The following is a 21710-nucleotide window of genomic DNA, read 5'->3' as shown; positions in this document are numbered from 1 at the left end:
TATGGATATTGGGCTGGTTTAACCAGTGAGCCTGTCTGTTTGTGTGTGTGTGTGTGTGTGTACAGGAGTGCAGGTACCTAGATTCCCCTGGAGCTAAACTTACAGGTAGTTTTGAGCTGCTTGGGTGCTGAGAGGTCACTGAGTCTCCAGGAACTGGAGTTACAGATCGTTGTGAGTTGCCATGTGGGTACAGAGAACTGAATCTGAGTCTTCTAGCTGTGTGTGCTCTAAACTGCTGAACCATCTTTCAAGTCCCCCACACTCTCTGCTTGTCATTTAGTTAGGGTTTGCTTGTTGCTGAAGGGCCTGGGTCTTCTATGTAGTCCAGCCCAGGCTGGCCTTGAACACTTGATCTTCCCTCAGATCTCCATCCACCACCCCTTTTTTGGTTTTTCAAGACAGACTTTCTCTGGGTTGCATTGGCTGTCCTGGAACTTGCTCTAGACCAGCCTCCAGAGTGCTGGGATTAAAGGCATGCGCCACCACCACCTTTTTCCCCCTTTTCTTTTTTTCTTTTTTCTGGTTTTTTGAGACAGGGTTTCTCTGTAGCTTTTTTGGTTCCTGTCCTGAAACTAGCTCTTCTAGACTAGGCTGGCCTCGAACTCACAGAGATCCACCCCTTTTCTTTTTTTTAAGAGAATGATTTATTACGATAGTGTTCTGCTGGTATGTATGCCTGCAGGCACCAGGTCTCATTACAGATTGTTATGAGCCACCGTGTGGTTGCTGGGAATTGAACTCAGCCAGTGCTCTTAACCTCTGAGCCATCTCTCCAGCCTGAGGTATGCTTTTGTTTTACGTGTATGAGTGTTTTGTATGCAGGCCTGGTGCCCGCAGAATTCAGAAGGTATCAGCTTTCCAACTGGAGTTAAGGATGGTTGTCAGCACTGGGGAGGCAGAGGCAAGCAGATTTCTGAGTTCAAGGCCAGCCTATTCTACAGAGTGAGTTCTAGGACAGCCAATGCTGTTAGAGAAACCCTGTCTCAATAAATAAAATCTTCCCAACAGGCAGGGGTGGAAGAACACACTTTTAATCCCAGCACTCAGGAGTTAGAGGCAGCAGACTCTTGAGTTTGAGGGCAGCCAGGGCTACACAGAGAAACCTTACTGTAAAAATAATCTGCCATTCTCCTCAGGGGAGATGCGCATGTGTGTTCCCTGACAATTTTCTTTTTCCTGTCTTGAAACAAGGTCTCATCTGTGTAGCCGAGGCTGGCCTTAAACTCAAACTCAGATATGCTGAGATTACTTACAACTTTCTGAAGACCAATTAGCACATTTCCAGATAGAAAGTTTAAGAGTAATTTTGTCTGAAGTGATTGTTGTAGATACATATGCAAAATTGTTCATTATAAATCAGTACAACAAAGTTGGGGAGATGGCTCAGCAGTTAGGAGTGCTTGCTGTTCTTACAAAAGACTAGAATTTAGTTCCCATCACATAATACACATATAGCCCCAGGGAATCACTGTCCTCTTCTGGTCTCCACAGGCAGCCCAATACGTGTGCACACACATAGACACATACGTAAATGATAGATGGCTTCCATGAAATCTCACCATCATGGACCTAGCACTTACTAATGTGACAGCAGGGGTGTTTGCTGGGATTTGTTTTTGCAATACGGGCAATTGAACTCAAGGCCTTGTGCATTCTAGCCAAGGGTTCTCCCAACTTCGAAATGAGCTCCACCGCCAGCCTTTTTTCTTTGTAGATAGGGTCTCACTAAGTCCTCCAAGTTAGCACTGAACTCTCATCATGCCTTGGCCTGTCAGGTGCTGGGTTTACAATTATGGACCCACATACCAGGCTATTATCAGTTTCTTGTGACCTATAACTGTCAGAGCTTGTTAGAATCTTGCTCTTCAAGGCAGTGTCTCTTGCTGAACTTACTGATAGAGCTTGTCAAGGCAGCCACCTTTCCCACTTGGCTTTTGTGGACTTTGGAGATCCAAAACCCAGCCTCAAGCCAGTGGGGTAAGTGCTTTCTCAACTGAGCCATCTCTGCAGCCTTGAAATCTTTCTGCCACTGCCTCCCAACTACTCAGATTGTAGAGGCACATGGTTTTTGCATTGAAAAATCTATTTTAGCATCTGATTTTAATTTTAAAAAAATTATTTTCTCTGCATGTATGCCTTTATGCCAGAAGAGGGCATCAGACCCCCTACTATAGATAGTTGTGAGCCACCCTGTGATTACTGAGAATTGAACACTGAACCTCTGGAAGAGCAATCAATGCTGTTAACTGATGAGCCATCTTCCCACCCTTCCCCATTTTTTAAGACAGGAGAGTTTACTAGGTAGCTGAAAATGTCCTTGAACTCCTGATTCCTCCTTTCTCCACCTCCCAAGTACTGGGTTTACAGGCCTTATATCAACAGTTTTTTCATGGGATGTTAAGGCATCAATCAGGTCCTCCTGCTTGTGGGGCAAGCACTTTTTTACTAAAAGGTGTTTCCCCAATCCCTTGATTTATGTATTGGGGGAGGGCATACATTTACCATGATGTTATGTGGAGGTTATTTAAAGACTTTATTGTTTTGAGGTGGGGTTTTATATAGTAGGGGATGATGACCCACTAACCTTCCTGCCATTCCTCAAGTACTGGGACTAGAGGACTGCCTCATACCTGGTTCATGCAGTGCTGGGATGAAAGCCTGGGCTCATGTCAGACTCCATCAAATGAGCTCCAGCTTCCTCTGCTCATTTTGATGTTAACCTTTGACAATCTGGTGTTTGCCTGTGTGCCTACCACATCTTAATAGTCCCCTGTGACACTGAATCTGCACTCTAAAATAGCATTCACGATGAAACAGAGGACATTGCTGCTACAAAATAATTTGCAGCCAGAATTCTGAGATACACTCCCTGTATGTGTGCCCTAGAACTCAACAATTCTGCCTCTGCTTCTTCCCAAGTGCTGGGATTATTAGTGTCACTGCATCCAGCTTTCCTCCAAAATCGAAATACAAGCCAATCAAGATACTTTGTAAGAAATGTATTGATTTCAGTTACATGAGCACAATATTACTCAGACCAATGGTTCTTTCCTAATGCTGCAACCCTTTCAGTTCCTCATGTTGTGATGATCCCCAACCATAAATTTATTTCCAGTGCTACTTCATAACTGATTTTGCTACCATTATGAATCATAATGTAAATATCTATGTTTTCCAATGGTTTTAGGCAACCCCTGTAAAGAGTCATCCAACAAATCCAAAGGGGTCGCCAGGTAGATATTGAGAGCCACTTAGACCAAGCCCTATGATACACAGCCTAGTAGAGACCTAGGCTGTACATTGTTTACAGCTCATCATCCACAAGTGCAGTCGTTATGTGGAACATGACTACAAATAACCACTCAGGCTAGCATTCTGCAACAACTCTCAAGTAGAATCATTCTAGCATTCTGGTGTTGGACTTAGTAAATCTGAAGGAGCTTAAGAAGCCAAGCTGTAACTTGCAGTCTCTTCAGATCCACTATACCACCAGAATGGTCCTCAAGCTACCACCTTACCAGCTGATTTAAAGTTCACTTATTAAGTCGTGGCCCTGTCAATTTCCTGCTAAATGATGGAAGCAAAATGAAATGAAACCTTCCTGCTGAGATGAAAAGCACGGTTGGCATCTCTCCACCCTCAAGGCCCGTTTGCTTTGTTAGGCAGAAAAGCTAGGCCAAAATATTAACTTCAGACTATGCGTTGGTGCTTTTTTCCTTGTGTTTTCAATACTTGGAATCAAGCTCAGGGCCTTAGGTGTGCTAGGTACTCTGCCAGTGAGCTACCCCAGCCCTGTGGGTTTTGTTTGTATTAAAAAGCCTGAGTTTGCATTGTGTTTTGTTGTATGGTAGTTTATAATGGCACCAAAGCCACTGCTTCCCAAATCATTTATCGTTTTGAGACAGAGTTTATGTAGTAGATCAGGCTGGACTCCGCTCACAGAGATCCTCCTGTCTCTGAGTGCTGAAATCAAACATAGCCACTACCATGCCCAGCAGATTGTTTTAAGATTTTTTTTTAATTTATTTTATACGCACTGACGTTTTGCTTGCATGAATGTGAGGGTGTCAGCTCTTGGAGTTATGACAGTTGTGAACTGTCATGTGGGTGTTGGGAATTGAACCTGGGTACTCTGGAAGTGTAGTCAGTGCTCTTAACCGCTGAGCCATCTCTCCAGCCCCCCGCCCCAAATGGATTTTTAAACTCTATTTTTACTTTAACCAAGCTTGCCATGTATTTTTGCTTACATAGTCTAAGGTCAAGCTGGCCAACTTTGAGGCCTGGCACAATAGTCAACTGTTCCAATTACTAATTACTACTTCAGCCCATATCTGAGGATTGGAAGAAATGGCCAGTAGTTTCAAACTCATTCAAACAAAAGGTAGAGACTGTGTGGGGGCTAGGAATGTGGCTTGCCTAGTATGTACAAAGCCCTAGGTTTGATCCTAAGCACTACTTAAACCAGGTCAAGAGACAGGAGGATCGCCGGGCGGTGGTGGCGCACGCCTTTAATCCCAGCACTCGGGAGGCAGAGGCAGGCGGATCTCTGTGAGTTCGAGACCAGCCTGGACTACAGAGGGAGTTCCAGAACAGTCTCCAAAGCTACAGAGAAACCCTGTCTCGAAAAAAACAAAAAAAAAAACAAAAAAAAAAGAGACAGGAGGATCAGAAGTTCCTTGGCTATCTACAAAGTTTGAGGCTAGCCTAGGCTACATGAAAAAGTCTTGGAATGGGGGTGTGTGTAAAGAAATGGATTAACAGTTATAGAAGACCCAATTCTATTTCTAGCACCTAATGCCTTAAATGCCTGACTCCAGGGCATCTGACCCCACCTCTTCTGCCTTCCATGGGCACCTGCACCACATACAATATACACATTATAGAAAAAACATCAGTTTAAAAAAAACAGGGCATTGGTGGCATACACCAATAATCCCAGCACTCAGGAGGCTCTCTCAGGAGGATAGTCATGAGTATGAGGCCAGCCTGGGCTATATAAATACCTATCTAAAAGATAAATATAATTTTGTTATTATTTTTAAGGCCAAGCACAGTGGTACACACCTTTCTTAATCCCAATACTCAGGAGACAGGCATCCAGAGTTCAAGGCCATCCTGGTCCACATATGAGTTCCAAGTCAGCCAGAACTATATATATAGGAAGGCCATGTCTCGAAAAACAAATTTAACAAAAATACTTTTTTAGCAAGCTCTCTGGTTTTTCAAGACAGGGTTTCTCTGTAGCTTTAGAGCCTGTCCTGGAACTCACTCTGTAGACCAGGCTGGCCTCAAACTCAAGACATATGCCTGTCTCTGCCTCCCAAGTGCTGGGGTTAAAGGTGAGAGTTACCCCTGCCCAGCACTGTGCTTTTTTTTTTTTTAACCTGTGCAACAGACAGAACCCTTCAAAAGCAGCCCTAGAAAGACCAGGGCTAGACTGCACTCCACTCACACAGACCCAAGGGGCCCTATAAACATTTATGTGCAACTAACTACAGATTTTAAAACCAGAGGCCAAGTCCTGACATGTGAGGAAGGCAAAGGATTGAAGGTGCTGGTTCCGCGTCGTACACTGATAAAATGACAAGTCAGTTTGTGGGCACTCCTTACTTAACAACATGGATCGATGACAGGAAAAGCAGATTTAACCACTCCTGATACTAGGGTGTAAGAATTTTGCTACAGAATTTCCATACCTGGTTAGGAGTAGTAATACATACCTGAAATCCTAGCACTTGGGAGACTAAGGCAGGAGGAATGCCATGGGTTGGAGGCCAATCTGGGAAAGACCTGTGGATGGTTAAGAACACTTGCTGTTAGCTGAGTGGTGGAGCACACCTTTAATCCCAGCACTCAGGAGATAGAGGCAGGTGGGTTTCTGAGTTCCAAGACAGCAAAGGTTACAGAGAAACCCTGTCTTAAAAAAAAAAAAAAAAGTGGTCGTGGCTCGTGCCTTTATCCCAGCACGCAGAAGGGCAGAGGCAGGCAAGATTTCTGTGAGTTCGAGGCCAGCCTGGTCTACAGAGAAAGTTCCAAAGCTACAGAGAAACCCTGTCTCAAAAACCTCAAAAAAGAAAAAAGAAAAAAGCACTTGCTGCTCTTACATAGGATCTGGGTGCCAGGCACACATGTGGTACACAGACATACATGCAGACAAGACATCCATACAACATAAAAAATTTAAAATGTTAAATGTTTCTGTGCCAAGCTGGAAAGTGGGTTCCAGAGAGCCAGCCCCCAAACTATGGGGGTCCTAACTATACAACCCAGGCTGGTCTCAAACTTGCAACCCTTAGTACCTTGAGTGCTGGGATTATAGGTACATAGCCACTACGCACAGTGGCTAGCTAGTTTCTTTTCAGATACTGAAATAGCCTCTGCTTCGCTGGTGAGACCCATACTGAGCAGTCTGATACAGTGGGTCAGCCAGTCTCTTTCTCTCAAGAGTAAGACATGGAAAAATCTTTTGAATGAAGTTTAGGGACTGACTGCTGAACCAAGACAAAGCAAGTTTTCCCCATACCCACCGAAAATCCCACTGCAGGGGTGGGCTGGTCAAAACTAAGGCCTAGCCGGGCAGTGGTGGTGCACACCTTTTAATGCTAGCACTCCGGAGGCAGAGGCAGGCGGATCTCTGTGAGTTTGAGGCCAGCCTGGTCTACAAGAGCTAGTTCCAGGACAGGCTCCAACGCTACAGATGAAACCTTGTCTCGAAAAAACAAAATAAAACTAAGGCCTGATCTGTCTGCTGCCACTTTTCCCTACTGTCTTAGGGTAATGGGTTAATAAGAGCAGCCTTTTTTTGGGGGGAGGGAGGGGAGTTGTTTCCAAGACAGGGTTTCTCTGTGTAGCCCTGGCTGTCTCAAATTCAAGAGATTCGCCTGCCTCGCCTCCTGAGTACTGGGATTAAAGGTGTGTGCTATACCACCACCGAACTAATTTCTTAAATTTTCAAGTTGTACCTCTCTAGCAGGTAAAACTACTAGAGAAATTAACAGCTCTATCTTAGCTCTTCAAGGAATGGAAAGTCAAAAAAAGAAAGAAATGTGCAGACTCCTTCCTCTGAGAAGGCTCAACTGATAAACCAAGAAGACGTCCACCTGCACGGGAGTTCAATGCAATGTTCTTTTGTCTTTAAGTTTCCCTCGGTCCACCTCCACCCACCTCTCCATGGGAACTCTACCTTAAACACACAATGGCCAATCTTCCCCCACAGGGCCCATTTCCTGGACTCTCATTTGAATTCAAAAGGGGAGGGGGAGAGAAAAACTGAACCATCCATTTTATTTGATTTTATTTTGTCATGTGCTCACAGCATTTCTCTTTCTCTCCTCTCCCTGGCAGGTCACAGAGATAAATTAAAAATAAAATCTACAAGGAAAATAATTTATAAAAAGCACACCCAGGCTCACACTTTCTATCTCTATTCTCGGTTAGGAAAGCCCTCCTTTGCGCAGGAGGAGAATCAGTGCTTCCCCAACTCACCCCTGCTAGTTAGGGGGCAGACAGTACTCCAGAGCTGACCAGGATGGGGGGTAGGGCCTCGGCAGTGGCAAAGTTACCAAAAAGAAAAAAGAAAAAAAAAAAAAAAAGACACTGGTCCTGGAACCACCTGGCTGCCGCGGTGCTGCCCTTCAGGAGCCCAGGCTGAACAGGCTGTAAAGCAGCTTCCTGAAGCTGAAAGCCTAGCGGAGAAAAATCTCCAGCCCCTTTCATGCACTTCTCATTTTCCTAGAAAGAAACCCAAAAAAAGAAAACAAGACCTCGGGACAGAGGAGAAAAATCCCAAGTGTTACACAGTTACACGGAGTCTTTATGGCAAAGAGAACATTTAGCAGCTTTGAATATTGGGGCATCTCCTTTTTACTCAACACAAGCATCCTAGGCCCTATAAGTGAAACAGGGCACACGCCCTAAAAAAATCAAAGCGCAAGAGATTCTAAGAGGACTAGGTTTTGTTGCTGGGGTTTATAGGTTTTGTTTCCCCCAGTGACAAGCCCAGGTGTTGTAGGCAGAGGGCCCTGAGGGAAGAACCCCTTCCCAATGTTGTGCTGAACAGGGCCTGGAGGTCAGAGCTGGCTTCCCCCTCCATAACATCACCTTGCTTCTGCTTAGCCCCTGCAGAGGAAGCTGTAGGCCAAGTTCTGGGTACTGCCAGATAGCACCCCACTCCAGAGAGCTATAGGCAGCTAGTGAGGGTGGGTACTACAAAAGGAGGAGAGTGGGAAGGGTACAGCATTTCCATGCAGGCTCTCGCGAGGACAGCGGGAGCCTCAGCTCTGGGGTGGCTAGAGAGGGAGGTGGCTGTGGCGGCAGTGAGTGACATGCTTGATGTTGGAGCTGCTGCAACACAGGCCTCACTATCACTTTTCTATACCCTCTGCCCCCCTCTGGCCTGAAAACAAGTCAGTGTTGGGTCCCCTACAGCTTCCTGACTCAGTAACTAAAACATTATAGGTGCCATCCAAGAGTTTCTTCCTCTTCAGGGATGACAGAGTTCAAGAAACAGTTAAAAGGCCCTTCCATGGCCCCACCACGTCTGTTTCCACACCAGTGACTTTACTTAGGCCCACTGGAGTCACTTACACTCACTGCCTAGAATGCCGGCCAAGGCCCCTACCGGTCCCTCTGATTTTTCTGACTGCTCTGATTTTAGGGGATTTCCTCCTTTTTTCCTTCCAGGAATGAGACGTTCCACTACTTTCTCTGTTCTCCCAAGTCCTCCTTTCCCCTCTGTCAGCCTTCACACAGCCTCCTCTACCTTCAGCATGCCAACATCACCCTTCCCTCAGGAGAAAGAAGGGAGGTAGGCTGGGGACCCCAATCACTCAAACAGTCTGATCATTTCCACCCACACCCAGTGGGGAAGCTAAGCCAGACAGCGCCTGCGCCCGCCTCTTCTGTGCACTGACCCGCAGTCATCCCATCTGAGAAGATATATTGGATAAGAAGGCATTTAAGTCCCCAATGTTAGGTCCAGGCCCAGCCCTTCTCCAGTTTCGGTCTTAGTGAGCGTCCACCCCCTGCCTCCCCAGGCTCACTTCCTCCGGTCCTTTGGCTTTCTCTCCTGTCGCCGGGCCTGCTGGTCAGCCATCGTGCGACGGATGAGGAGGACACTGCCGTCCCCAGCATACTGAAGCGCATACTGGCTGGGCGAGTAGGGCCTCCCATTCTCATCCCGCAGCCGCCCAAATACTTCTTGGTATAAGCTCTGGACCTTCTGTTTCATCTGTCGCAGTGACCGCAGGAACTCTACCTTTTCGCGGAGCAATTGGGCCTTGTCTCGCTGCAAGTCCTCCACATCACGTTCTAGGTTCAAGATGGTGTCCAGCTTGCGCTTGCGGCAGTTTTGTGCGGCCATCTTGTTCTTGCCCCGGCGCCGGATGTCCCGGATGAGGCTCAGCTGAGCCTCGCTCAGCTGGTATTTGGACAGCAGCTCATTGAATTCCTCTACAGGCAGGTTAATGATTTTGTCATTAGTGAATGGGATCTTCATGGCTCGGGCTCTGTGCTCATCTCGGCTCATCTGCTTGTCCAGGAAGTCAGCCTGCTTTTCCTTGCTACCTTTCTTGAGGGTGCTGGGTGGTGGTAGATCAGCAGAGTCAAGGGCACTGGGTGCCATATTGTACGTGTGATTGTGGCCCACATGCTCTAAGTAGGGAAGGCAAGAGAGCTGAGAAGGATCCTGGTAGCTCATGCGGCAGAACTTGGAGTATTCTGGCTGGTAGCCCACTGCACCCTCGGCCTCTTCTAGATCTAGGGTCTCAGAATCAGAGCTGTAACCAACAGCACCTTCCTCAGAAAAGGAAGAAGAGGCAGAGGAGGAAGCAGAAGAGGAGGAGGAAGAGGAAGACGAGCTGCCTTCCGAGCTGCTCAGGGAGGAAGGGCTATGGCTGGAGTCCAAGGAGAGGCCTGAGTCAGAGTCAAACTCCTCCTCAAGCTGGGAGGCCTGCACCGGGTTGAAGCCCTCCTCAATGGCCAGGTCCATCAGGCTGATCTCATCCAGCATAGCTTCATCTAACAGGCCCCCCAGGGGGTCAGGCAGCTCAGGGCCTGATGTATCATTGGCTGTACCATTGAGCTGGGATGGAAAGAAAAGCCCTGCTAGGTTGGTAGAGCCAAAGGTGGAGTTGAGGCTCGTAGAGTTGCTTGGGACAAGTGGAAGCAGTGTGGAGCTGCTGGCCACAGGTAGGTTCTCCACCTCGGGGCTGAAGAGGGAGAAGTCCTGGCTGCAGCCCCCCAGGGATGCCTGATGCAGGCTGACATTCTGATTGATAGGAGTGTTGGGCGCAAGGCTGTAGTTGGTGCTAAGAGGGTCTCCAGGAGGGGCATTGTACAGAATTTCACTTGCCGATGTATTCACTTCCATAGCCTGGAAGGGAGGGAGAATTGTACCAGCATTCAAAAGGAGCAGACTCACACCCTGCAGGCTCCTGACTGAAGCACAGCTCCTTGGGCAAAAGAGCAAGAAACTGGACCGCAAAACCCCTAGATTAAACCAGTAAGCTTGGCACAGGGGATTCCTAACTATGGGTTCACCTAATACAGGACTGACCAGCTCCTGCTCATGTGTGGCTAGAGTGACTCCCTACCTTGGAGTGAAACGGCATATACAATGAACATATCCAAGTATAGGTAAGAAAATGTGCCGCAAAGCTTGCTGCGACCACAAGCGGATTCAGCTGCCAGACATTTCTGACCTCCCACTGCCTATAGTTAACAAGAGAGGGCTAAAGAGAGCTCAGTGGTGGAGCATGTGCCTAGCAGGGACCCTGGGCTCCACCCCCAGCACTGCAAACAAGACAACAAAGGGCTAAGCAGATGGCCGGCAGGCCAAAGAGAGACTCCAGTGGTTATACAGCACTATGTGAGATGCCACATAGTGGCATAGACACATAGACACAAGAAAAGGCACAGCTCCAAGACAGCCCATGCTTTGGAAGGCTCCATACTGAGTTATAACTCAATCCCACCCAGCCTCAAGGGACACCTGGAGTCATCCCGTAAGTGTCCCTACTTTCCTAATGACTAGCCGCCGGGGGACATGTAACTGCACGCTGGGAGACCCTACACAGAAGCCTGCAGGCTGTGCTCTTCTGACAGTCCTACCTGCATTTCCATGATGGACATGAGATCTTGCCACTGCTGTTCCAAATCAAATGGTGACTCTGTCCCCGTCAGAAGAGGAGATAGAAGGCTGTTCTGAAGGGCAGGAGACTCACTCTCACTAGGCACTGCTTCTGTGATGCTGGAAACGTCTGGAGGGAACTAAGGCAGAGCACAGATTTAAATGTGGGGAGTCCACCTCTTGCTTTCTCACTAGTAACTACCATCTGGCTCCCTGTCTCTTCCTCTGAATTCATCCCCAGCAGTCAGGCTAAGGCCAGAATCAAGAGCTGACCCTGCAGCTAAGGAAGGGGGGAGGGGGGGTGTTGTGTACGATTTGCTTGGTGAGCTCTCTGGTCCTGCTCACCTTAATATTCTCTCCAAAGGGGCAGGTGACCTCCAGCAGCCTAAGACATTTTCCCAAGGATGGGGCTGTCTGATCCTTCCCACCAGGCACCTGTGGCAATAGCAATTATAAATCTGACTGGCCTGGGTCCTGGCTATCTAGGATTGATCCATCTTCACAAGAACCGCTGTACGTCTGCAGTGTCCTAGTCATTCTGAATGGTCAACCTGAGTCCCATACTCCCAGGGACAACAAAGGTGTCCTAAGAAGCTAGACACTTCGCCTGTCTGCAATGTCTACTGCAGAGACCTAGTGCTTCTGAGTCCACTGCTCCTCCCCTCCCCACTTCCATACCCCAGTCACTGTGCCTTTACAGACCCTATGCCAAAATACAATCTAGTCCACCGCAAAGACACACTCTCCCTCAGAGCAGGTTTTCTGTTAGAGCTCCAGCCTGGTGAGTCTGCGGAGTTGGAGTGGGGAGAGCAGAGACCAGTGATGGACGCAGCAATACCTGTGCAGGGAAGCTCTCCCCAGTCTCTCCATCTACTAGCAGGTCTCGGGCCAGAGCTTCCGCGCCCTCGCCTGCCCAGGTGTCCTCTTGTCCTCCTCCATCTTGCAGTTCCTTATCCACATCCTGCTCCTTCTGGCGATGACTGTAGTCAAAAACCTCACGCCCAGCCCCCAGATCAATATCCTGTCGCCAAAGGATGTCAATCAGATCTATATCCTGAAAGACAGACCAAGATGACTTTAGCTTTCAAGTAGCCCCTGCTCCAAGGGGAGAGAGCTCCCAGTCCTGCCCCCTCAGAGGTCCCACCTAGTGACACTTCAGTTGGTCCTGGGTGGGGCTCTACCCAGGCCTGTGCCTGTCAGCCTTTGTCCCTTGCTTCCTCTGACCAGTAAGGCATCACTCGTCCATTCCCAGGCAATCTTCCACCAAAAAAAAGAGCCATTAGTAAAAACTACTAACATATCTAGCATCACACAGGTCTTCGGGTTTAGCATGTGGGCCAGAGTCACACCCAAGCTAAAGGGCAGGACTGCATCACCTCTAATAAGGAAGAGGAGGAAGCAAGAGACACCTCTCATTTTAGGAATAAGAGCCCCTGAAAACAGACTGTCTGACCACGGCAAACAAGGGCAAACTGCCCTGTAGAATTGCTTAGCAGTGGCCAGGCTTGCATCAGCCTGTGGTGCCACTGCATTTGCATAAAGGGGTGGGGTGGCCTGGAGAGGAAAATCCCTGCATTTCCAACCACCTGATGCAACCAATGACAACGACAGGCTGTCTCCAGCCCTTCCTACAGCCATTCCCCCTTCACTGGTTGACAGCTGGAGTAAGCTTGAACATCCACAACTATTAAAGGCCCAGTCTCACCTCAAGCTCTGTCCCTGACAGAATTCAACTACTCCTAGCAAGCTGCCTCAATCCCAAGGGAACCTCAGACAGTCAGATGATCCCCACTACACACTCCACCCCTGCTCAAGCTAATTTCACTGTATCCTCTTACACCAATGCTACCTCCATTCCTCCCTCCCATACCACACCCCAGGACTCACCAGCTCCCCATCAGTCAACCCACTCAAGGACATAACTCTCATCATTGCTGAGCTCTGACTGCAACCTTGGACATTAAAATGCCTCCTTCCACTTTGTTCTGTGGCTCCTAGACAGTTCCTGCACCTACTGCCACCCCCACTGACATCAGCACAGAACTCCAATAGAGCCATTTGGATTTCCTATATATATCCCTCCCTTTAGGAGTCCTCCCAACAAGCCTGAAGAGACCCTCAAGTGTCACCTTCCATTCAGAGATGTAAAAGCACACGGTTTCCACTGAAAAGTATCTTTAGACCAGACCCACCTCCCGACCACCAGGCAGCAACTGTACTTTCCAACCACCACCTACCCCATCCTAAGACCTCCCACATGGAACTCTCCCTTGAATCTCCCACCATACACCAACCTGAACAGAAGCCCTGGACCCAGAAGCAGAGGGGGGCTGGGCCACCCGGTGACCAGCCAGCCAAGAGTTAAGGGGCCTGTCTTTGGCATGGCCCCCACCACTGTGAGAGCTGCGGTCCAGGCGGGTCATGGTCTGCGAGAGGAGCCCCAGGGCAGCCGGTGCCGGTAAGCCGGGCAGGGGGCTGCAAGGAGCTCGTGGCTTGCAGGAAGCACACCAGGCTGGAAGGGTGGCCCCTTGGTAGCTCCGAGGGGCCCGAGGAAGGTGCCCCGCCCGTGCTGCTGCCTGGGCGGCCCAGCCCAGCCCCCTTCCTCCATTCTGGAGCAGCCCCCTCCCACCTCACAACCCCAGTTCCACTCAAGCGCCCAGCAGCCCCCACCCTGAGCTCACCGCAGAGGCTGCAGTGAGTCGGGACTCCCACCCCATGCTCCGTGCTCACGCTGCAGAGGAAAGCGAGCTACCTCCTGGGCCTGTCCTCCCGCTCCTCCCTTTCCCCCTCCCCACGCCCCCCAAACTTGTTACCTAGGCTGCCGCAAGGAGCCAATCCCCTCCCCCCAACCCCGCAGGTCACTGCTGAGGCTGCAGAGAGCCAATCCCCTCCCCCAGGTCAGCAGCTGGGGCTGCGGAAAGAGCCAATCTCCTCCCACTGTCGTTACCTAGGCTGCGCCGGGAGCCAATCTCCTCCCCCAAGTCTCCGCTGGAGATGCGGAAGGAGCCAATCCCCTCCCACCGCCTGTTACCTAGCTGCAGAAGGGAGCCAATCTCTGCACCAGGGCAGCTGGAGAAGCTGCCGCAAAGAACCGGCCCATCCCTGGGCCGCCTCCGTCTCCTTGAGGAGATGCACCCAGGGGCGGGCAGCCCCACCCAGCCCAGTCAATCAGCTGGGGTGGTGCAGTGAGAGTCTTGGGGGGGGGGTGCCACTCTTCTCCCTCCCTCGTGTCGCATCTTGCTCTCCCAGCCCACTCCTGTGACTGGGCAGACACTCCTCCAGAAACTAAATTCTTTGCTGGGAAGTGGAAGGAGTTTTCCCATTCCTTAAGAAGGTTGTGGCCAGTCCTCAAGGCAAGGGATCACAAGCCAGGCTGGGCAGGAACCCAGTGCTCCCAAGCCAAAAGAAAAAAAGGTCCAGGAGCTTTGTCACCCTAAAACAGGCCAGAAGACCAGACTGGAGGAAAGGGAAAGCCATTATTACACACATGCGACATGTCAGTACAGGCCAGGCCTAGCCTCTAACAAAAGGTGAGAGACACACAATTCTGAATCCTCGCCTTAGAGAGACAGGTGTTGGGCACCATTCAGGCCCCAAATATGCCAGTTACCTCCTTTCATTTTAGCTTTTTTAAAGAACAACTTGGGGTGTGGGTGGGGAGCTCAAGAAGGAAAAGAAAAAAAAGAAAAAAGAAAGAAAGAAAAGAAAGAGCAAGCATTTGGTGTCCAAACCCGACTAGTATCTCTCCTAGCAGGGGAGGAGGTAAAACCTGGCAGAACTGGGACTTGAAATCACAATTCTGCCTCCTGGATTGCTTTCTCGGGGGCAACAGCTTTTGCCTCATACTACTTCCCCAGAGCCTAAGGTCAGGCCAGAGAGACAGTGTGTCCTCCCTTGGTTCCAGCCTGCTTCTTGCCTGCGAAGAGCTGTAAACAGGCCACCCCTTGCTCTGGGCAGGATGCCAACCTGGAGGGGAATCCTATCCCTGACAAGGACCTAAGCTATGGCTGTCCATCGAACAGGCCTGGCAGCAGGGAGCACTGCCACCCCAGCGATAATACCAGCTCCAGCAGTGCCTGTCACATGCTCTGGACCTGGGTATTTTTATCCCTGAGTTACTGAGGAAATGTTGTTCTAGGCACATCATAAGCCTCCCTTCCCTCCTCCCAAGCCTGGGTCCCAAAAGCATGACCCACCCAACTTCCCAAAGGGAGTGTTAAAGGCCTAGGGTCAAGGAAAACAACTTTCTTAATGGCTAAGAACAGGAAAGCAGATACCAAACTCCATGCCATTCTGCCCCAACACACCCAGTCACACCCAAAACATTCTATACCCCCCCTCAAAAAAACTCCCTGAAGGGCTAAATCCTGTAGGGTTGGTTCTCAGGAGAAGACCCGTCCCATGCCACATGGGGCAGAAACAGGGTTTCATTAGGTCACTGAACTTCAGAAACCCGTTTGAAAGACAGGGTAAGAAGAAGCAGAAAAAGGTTAAGTTCCAAGTGACAGTGCAAGAATCTAAGATGTTGCCCCACCTGGGGCAGACCTATAATCCCAGCATTTGAGAGGCAGAGGTAAAGGCAGGAGAAGGTCATGAATTCAAGGCTACTCTGGTCTATACAGCAAGATCCAAGCCAGCCAGACCATTTCAAAAACGTAAATTTGAAAGGATGTCAGACAAAAGGTCCTGGTGGGCAGAAAATGCTCCTGACCTCCAAGATCAGACAATGCCAGCCTTTCTCACACAGATCCAGTAAGAGCTAACTAATCTCAGTGGCTTTCCCAATCTCCTTAACTACGTAGTCTGAGGCCACCCTGTGCTGTTTAAGAGTGTCAGCAGCAGCATCCCTGGCCCTGCCTATCAGGTGCCAGTAGCATCTCCCTCCCCACAGCTATGACAAAAAAAACAAAAAAACTAAATGAGAACCTGATTGGTCACCAAAAAGATAATGAATTGGCTTACTGCAAGAAGGGAGACAAAATGTGGTCTGAGATGATGGGCAGAGACTTAAGCTCTGCAGCCAGCTAGCCTCTCACATCAATCAACAGGGCCATAGAGCAGTGGGTCTTTTTTGAGCTCCTAGGGCTTGTGGCAAGCCAAAGTTGTTTCACTACCTAGGTCAGACAGGGGCAGCAGCAGCCATCTGTATCACTGAAGGAAAGGAACTGCACCCTTTTCCACCCAGGAGGAACAAGCTGATCTGAGAAGAGCACAGCTCCTCTAGCTTCCAGCCTTTTCTGCTCTACTCCCCACAGCAGGCCTTTAGCAAAAAATGGGAGCCTTGGCCTCTCCTGGCCAAGAATAACTATCCAAGTCTACCTCTTGGCTCAAGCCCAGGAGAACTAAAGGGAGTTTACAACAACAGGCCTAAACGCAATGGAGAACTTCAAGGTACAGCATCTGTGTTCTTTACAAGGCAAGAGAGGCCACACAGTATGTGTAGAAACAATATACACTCAATCAAACCCCGTCACAGCACAGCTCCCCACCTCCCACATAAAGCCTCCAGCAGTCATACTGAAATCTAAGCAGTAAAAATCCTGGCATGTTCTAGGAACCACCCTACCCTGACAATACACTCAGAGGTGGGTCAATGGTTCAAAATATGAAATGCTCCTCCCAGTTCCCATCAATTCAGCCCAATCCTATGCAAGCAGTTCCAGAGGTTCAAACTCCTGACCCCAATCTATTTGGTTCCTTTGAAGGACTTAAAGGGAAGCCAACAAGCCTTCAGAACTAGCCCACGCCTCCCCAACACCCAAGCCCACCACAACCACAGGACTACTAACCTCTTTGGTTAGGTCTCCACCGACAGGAGGGGCCACAGCCCCCAAATCCTCCAAGTCGTCACTGAATCCCTGCTCCGTTTCGCTTTCTCTCACCCCGTTGTCTGGGCCTGTCACGTCTTGAAGGCCACTGGAACTCTCAAGGGCGAGGCCTGAGTTGGGCTGGCTGCCAGAGACAGAGCCCTCCGGATCCCGGTGGACCAGCCAAGCATTTACCTCAGTGGTGGGCACCTGGAACCTATCCAGGGCCCTCACCTGACTGAGGAGTCGCCGGGCAGTGAAGTAATTGTCCAGGTCTATGCTCTTGGGGTGGATACCATAGCCATCCAAGGTATTCCTCAGGTTGTGGAACTGGGTCTGGGTATAGGCAGAGCTGGGCCCCAGGATGATCTCCCGGAGTGGGGGGAGTTGTGAGGTCAGGTAAGTATCCACGTCCACCCGAACCCCAATCAGACTCAGCAGAATGGTGAACTGGAGAAGTCCTTCCGTTAAGTATTTCTTCAGAGAAAGCATTGCTGAAGGACCAGAATGTTTATGCCTTTTTGTTTTTAAATCTTCAACCAGACAAATCAAGGCCACTGCTCTGCCACTCCAGCCGGCAGGTTACCCTCCTCAGTGCAAGACCCTGTACCCCACCCTGGCACACCACAGGGGCTAAGCTCCCTGATGGCCCAGAGGAAAAGACACCCTGTGGATCAAAAGCCACACTCCAGACCACATTCACTCTTCCCTTCTTGACACCTCACCTCTCAGAGTTCAGCTGTTGCTAACCCAGTCCAGGCCCTCAAGGCCCTCTCAGTTTCCTGTCTTCAGTCCACATCCAGTCAGACCGCCTCACATCAGTGTCCTCTGTAGATCCCACTGCGGGCTGTCCGTGGGAGCAGCTGACCGACCGAGTTCTTGCTTCTTACTTTCTTCCCTTCCTTCTCCTTCCTAGGCTTTATTTTCTTTGGCTGGAGCTACAGGTCTTTGTCTTGGGTCAGAGTGTCCCGCCTCCTCTGCACTTACCAGGGGGGTTTCCAGAGAAACCTGAAGTGGGAATCACGAGAGCAACAAGGTAAGATTGCACACTCTTTACATCAGAATCAGGGTAGAAACCCGCAGAGAGAAGGCAGGGAACACATTACAAGGCTACTTTCACAAGGAAAAACCAAACCAAACCTGTTGTACCAACCAGGAAAGGAAGGAAAGGCACTCTCAAGTTACTAATTGCTATATTTATTGTATTTCTTAAAAGTAGCTTTCTTTGAAGAAGCAGACACTGCACAGGGCATTCAAAATATCTCTCATTTACCAACACTCCTAATAGAACGCATTACCCAGTTTCTAATTTTAGCACAAGAAGACCATTTCCTAGCTTAAAAAAAAAAGCTGGTTTCCCATGTCATTGTTTCTTCCAACTTAAAGAGGAAGGAAAGATTATTGGGAAACGTGTGACAAGTAGACGGGAATGTTTCACACGAAGAAAAAATGCCTTTTTTGTTTTTTCAACTTTAAAAGCTAATTTCCCTTTCCCATCATTTTTGCGTTAGAAAAAAAAAAAGTAGAGCCACATAGCAGAGGCCATACAGAAAGCTGAAACATGAAGATCAGAAATGTAGGACCAGCCTGGACAAAATAATGAGACCAGTTCAATAGTAAAAGAGAAAAAAGTTTAAAGGGCACGGTTACTGATCACTGGCGTCTCCTTAGAGGCCCTCGGTTCAATCCCCAGTATGGCAAAATAAAAGAAAGGGGAGAAAGGGTACAGGAGCGCAGAGCCTCTAGAAGTAGGCCCCTGCTCCGTCCGGAACCTCAGTTCACGGGGTTTTATCTTTATTCGCATGACCTTCTGAGCCAAAGCAGAAGGATATGGCCAAGCTCTCAATCTAAGTTGCCAAGTGGGGAGAAGGTAAATTTGCCTTTCCGTTCCTGGTTTCTACTTTTGAGCTTCCATTAATCTCATAAAGCGACTCGTCGGTTGTAGCCCACTCTCAACCTCACTCCAGAGGTGAAGTGGGATCTACACGTACGAGGCACACACTCACACACACCCACGAACACCCTAGTTCGGTTGAGTAAACATTCCTGCTTTCGATACCCGCCCGTCCTCACGCAATTTATTACCAAAACTTCGCCAAGTGCCAATTAAGTTTGAGAGAGCGGGCAAAGTTCTTCAAAGCCAAGAAGGCCAGAGAGCGCCCTGGCTCGAGTCCGGTCCCACCCTGCTCCATACCCGAGTCTGGCTGGGACCAAGCTGCCATGCCCACGGTCGGCGCCTCGGCTTCGAGATTTCTGGGACTCCAAGCGACAAGTGCTACTTTCCCGGCCCTGACCCACCCTTAAAAGCCAGCCTCACCCCGCCCTCCGAGCCGAGGCCCCACCCCACTCTCCATTCCGGCCTCGCCACGCCCTCCCATGCCCTCGGCCCCGCTCGGCCCAGCCCACCCAGGAACACGCTTTCTGCTCGGCCCCGCGTTTCTTTCCTGCCGTGTCCGGGGCTCGAGTGGGACTGGGACTCCGCGCGGCCTCCCGCGTCCTGCCTCCCGCCCCTCAACCACGTCTCGCCACCCCTCATCCCACAAGCTTCGATCCTGTTGCGCCGCGGCTCTCCCGTCAGGAGAGGGAATGTGTCGGGTACCCACTGCTGAGGTCGCAGTCCGCCGCTGCCGCCACAGCAGGCCCTCAGCCCGAGTCCCGGCCTCGCCACCGCCGCCGCCGCCGCCGCCACCTCCGGCCGGCCTGGAGCGCCCAGCCTCGGCTTCCCTCCCCGCCCCCTCCTTCCACTGCGCTCGGAAACCCGCCCTCCACGGCCACCCCAGAAACAGTTGCTCCAATCAGCTGGCCGGAATTCCCGCCGTCACCGGATGTCGCTTTGATTGACGGCAAAGCGAATCCAATAGCCGAGCGCGCCTCCGCCTCCTCGGCCCCGTTTTCCCGTGACTGATGTGAGAGCTGACCAATGAGTGTGCAGTCCCGCCCCGCGGTATGGACCCGCCAATGAATAGGGCGCAGGCCCTGGTGTCCGAAATTCTGCGCCCCTCCGCCTTGCGTTGCAGGTGGGCGGTGTTGTGTTAGGTGCTTCTCGTGCATTCTGTGTCTAGGAATAAGGTGTTTTCAGGCAGAGAACGGAGTGTTGCCGTCGGAGCCAGGAATTGCGTCCTCGAGGGTTCCCACAGTGACTTGCAAAAGTCCAGTGAGACCTAAGGAAGCCGAGGCGAAGCACGGAGCATGTGGCTCCTATGGTGCCGACGTTCTTGTCGCCATCTTGGATACTGGCAATCGAAACCGGAACCCCCTCTCTGTCTTAGGGCCTGGCGTAGTAACCTGGGTCGGGCAGGAAGGGTGGTATTTTGTAGCCCAGGCAACAGCCAAGTGGCTGAAACTGCCGGGCAAACAGATTGTCGTGACCGTAGTAGGATGCTGGTAGTGACCATTTTTGTCATCGAAGGAATATCGCTAGAAGCCCTTCCCCCTCCTCTAACCTCTCACACACAGCTTAAGTTGTTGCTTTTCAGGAACGTTCCTGAGTTGCCAGAGTGCTCCAATCCCATACACCAATACAACTAAACCATTTTTTGTGAGTCTCAAATTTAGTATGCTCTCAACATTTGTTAGGTTCCAAATTCCAAAGCCTCTGAGAGATTCTTGTTCAGTAGCCATGGGGTAAGGACCTGATAACCTGCCCTCTTGAGTAATTCTAGTGCAGCTGGTCCATAGACCGCATTTAGGAAATCATTGGATTGGAGTTTGTACTGTGTTGCTCCCAGCTGTGGGGCAGAGGTGAGACGTCAACTGAGTTCTTGTCTCCTCTTCAGAGGCCAGGCCATAATCTAGTTGACAGTTCATTGTTCATTGTCCTTGTGCAATTAAGGACAAGGCCAACCTGACAACACAAAATCCCTGCTGTCCACGAAAAGGAAAAGTTAACCTGAATTTGGAGAGTAACCTGAATTTACGGAGGGTAAAGCACTTCAGCCGATATAAGGAATATGCACGAGCATCTTTTCTTGCAAAATTACTAGACTACCATCTGCTTTTTAAAATTAAATTATTTTGACCTAGTTTACACTTTCAAAGACTTTTATTTAGTCATCATTTTTAGTGTGTCCCAATAAATAACTAGAATATAAACTCTGTGGGACTAGAAATTTGTGTATTAACTGTTGGTCTTGAAAACATCACAGCAGCCAGGCATAGTGGCCCATGCCTGTAATCCCAGTACTCATGGGAGGCAAATCTCTGTGAATTCAAGGTAGAGTTTCAGAACAGCCAGAGCTACATAGAGACTCTATCTCAAAAAATAAAAATAAAGTGCATGGAATTAGATGTGAAATACAAAAAAAAAAAAGTGTGGGGATATTTGGTCATAGAGTACTTACCTACCACCAGGACTCACCTAGGGTTCGAACTCAATAGACAAAAACAGAAAAGTGACAGCGAAAAGGAAACCAAGCAGGTGGTGCCTGTAATTCAGAGCTCCTGCTAAAATAGAAGCATTTTGAAAGTACTGTAATGGTCTGTCCTGTCCCTTTAAGAGACAAGCCACACCCACTCCTTGCCCTGTCCTCCTTGGCAAGCTAATCTTCAGCTTCCAGCCTGAGTCCCATCCGCGTGTGTGTGTGTGTGTGTGTGTGTGTGTGTGTGTGTCTCAGAGGCAGCTTCTATCTCTCCCTTCTCCCCACCACTTCTCCCCTTCCCCTCCTCTCTGCTCTTCCTTCTCCCCTTCCCTTCCCTAACCCACTAAATAAATATCCAGCTTCATTCTGCATGATGTGCCTATCCACCTCAATCTCTCATCCTCCACATGGCTTCCT

The 21710-nt window shown here is 49.7% G+C and overlaps 1 protein-coding gene across 5 annotated transcripts; it reads right to left on the bottom strand.

The window, feature by feature from the left end:
- Positions 1–7277: 7277 nt before the first annotated feature.
- Nfe2l1 (NFE2 like bZIP transcription factor 1) lies at positions 7278–19674 on the bottom strand. Of its 5 annotated transcripts, none has more exons than XM_075990940.1 (6): positions 19539–19674; positions 16918–17943; positions 11967–12182; positions 11474–11563; positions 11110–11268; positions 7278–10372 (listed from the first exon to the last, which is right to left on the bottom strand). In XM_075990940.1, the coding sequence occupies exons 2-6, from the start codon at positions 17425–17427 to the stop codon at positions 9038–9040; spliced, it is 2310 nt and encodes a 769-aa protein (XP_075847055.1). In that variant the 5' UTR covers positions 17428–17943; positions 19539–19674; the 3' UTR covers positions 7278–9037. The 5 variants fall into 5 exon arrangements, with proteins under 5 accessions (XP_075847055.1, XP_075847054.1, XP_075847057.1 ...); XM_075990939.1 differs by lacking the exon at positions 19539–19674 and adding an exon at positions 19130–19223; XM_075990942.1 differs by lacking the exon at positions 11474–11563.
- Between the last annotated feature and the right edge of the window lie 2036 nt (positions 19675–21710).

The sequence above is a fragment of the Microtus pennsylvanicus genome, chromosome 11 (assembly GCF_037038515.1).
Source record: "Microtus pennsylvanicus isolate mMicPen1 chromosome 11, mMicPen1.hap1, whole genome shotgun sequence".
Taxonomy (NCBI): domain Eukaryota; kingdom Metazoa; phylum Chordata; class Mammalia; order Rodentia; family Cricetidae; genus Microtus; species Microtus pennsylvanicus.
The sequence above is the reverse complement of the archived record's forward strand: the minus strand, read 5'-3'. Positions and strand labels throughout refer to the sequence as shown.

Bases quoted from the DNA above. Each gene is read 5' to 3' on its own strand.
- Nfe2l1 (XM_075990940.1), bottom strand. From the start codon at position 17,427: ATGCTTTCTCTGAAGAAATACTTAACGGAAGGACTTCTCCAGTTCACC. The intron at 12,183-16,917 runs GTTAGTAGTCCT...TCTGTCTTTCAG, and splicing joins GTGGAGACCTAACCAAAGAG to GATATAGATCTGATTGACAT. The intron at 10,373-11,109 runs GTAGGACTGTCA...CCTCCCTTCCAG, and splicing joins TGTCCATCATGGAAATGCAG to GCTATGGAAGTGAATACATC.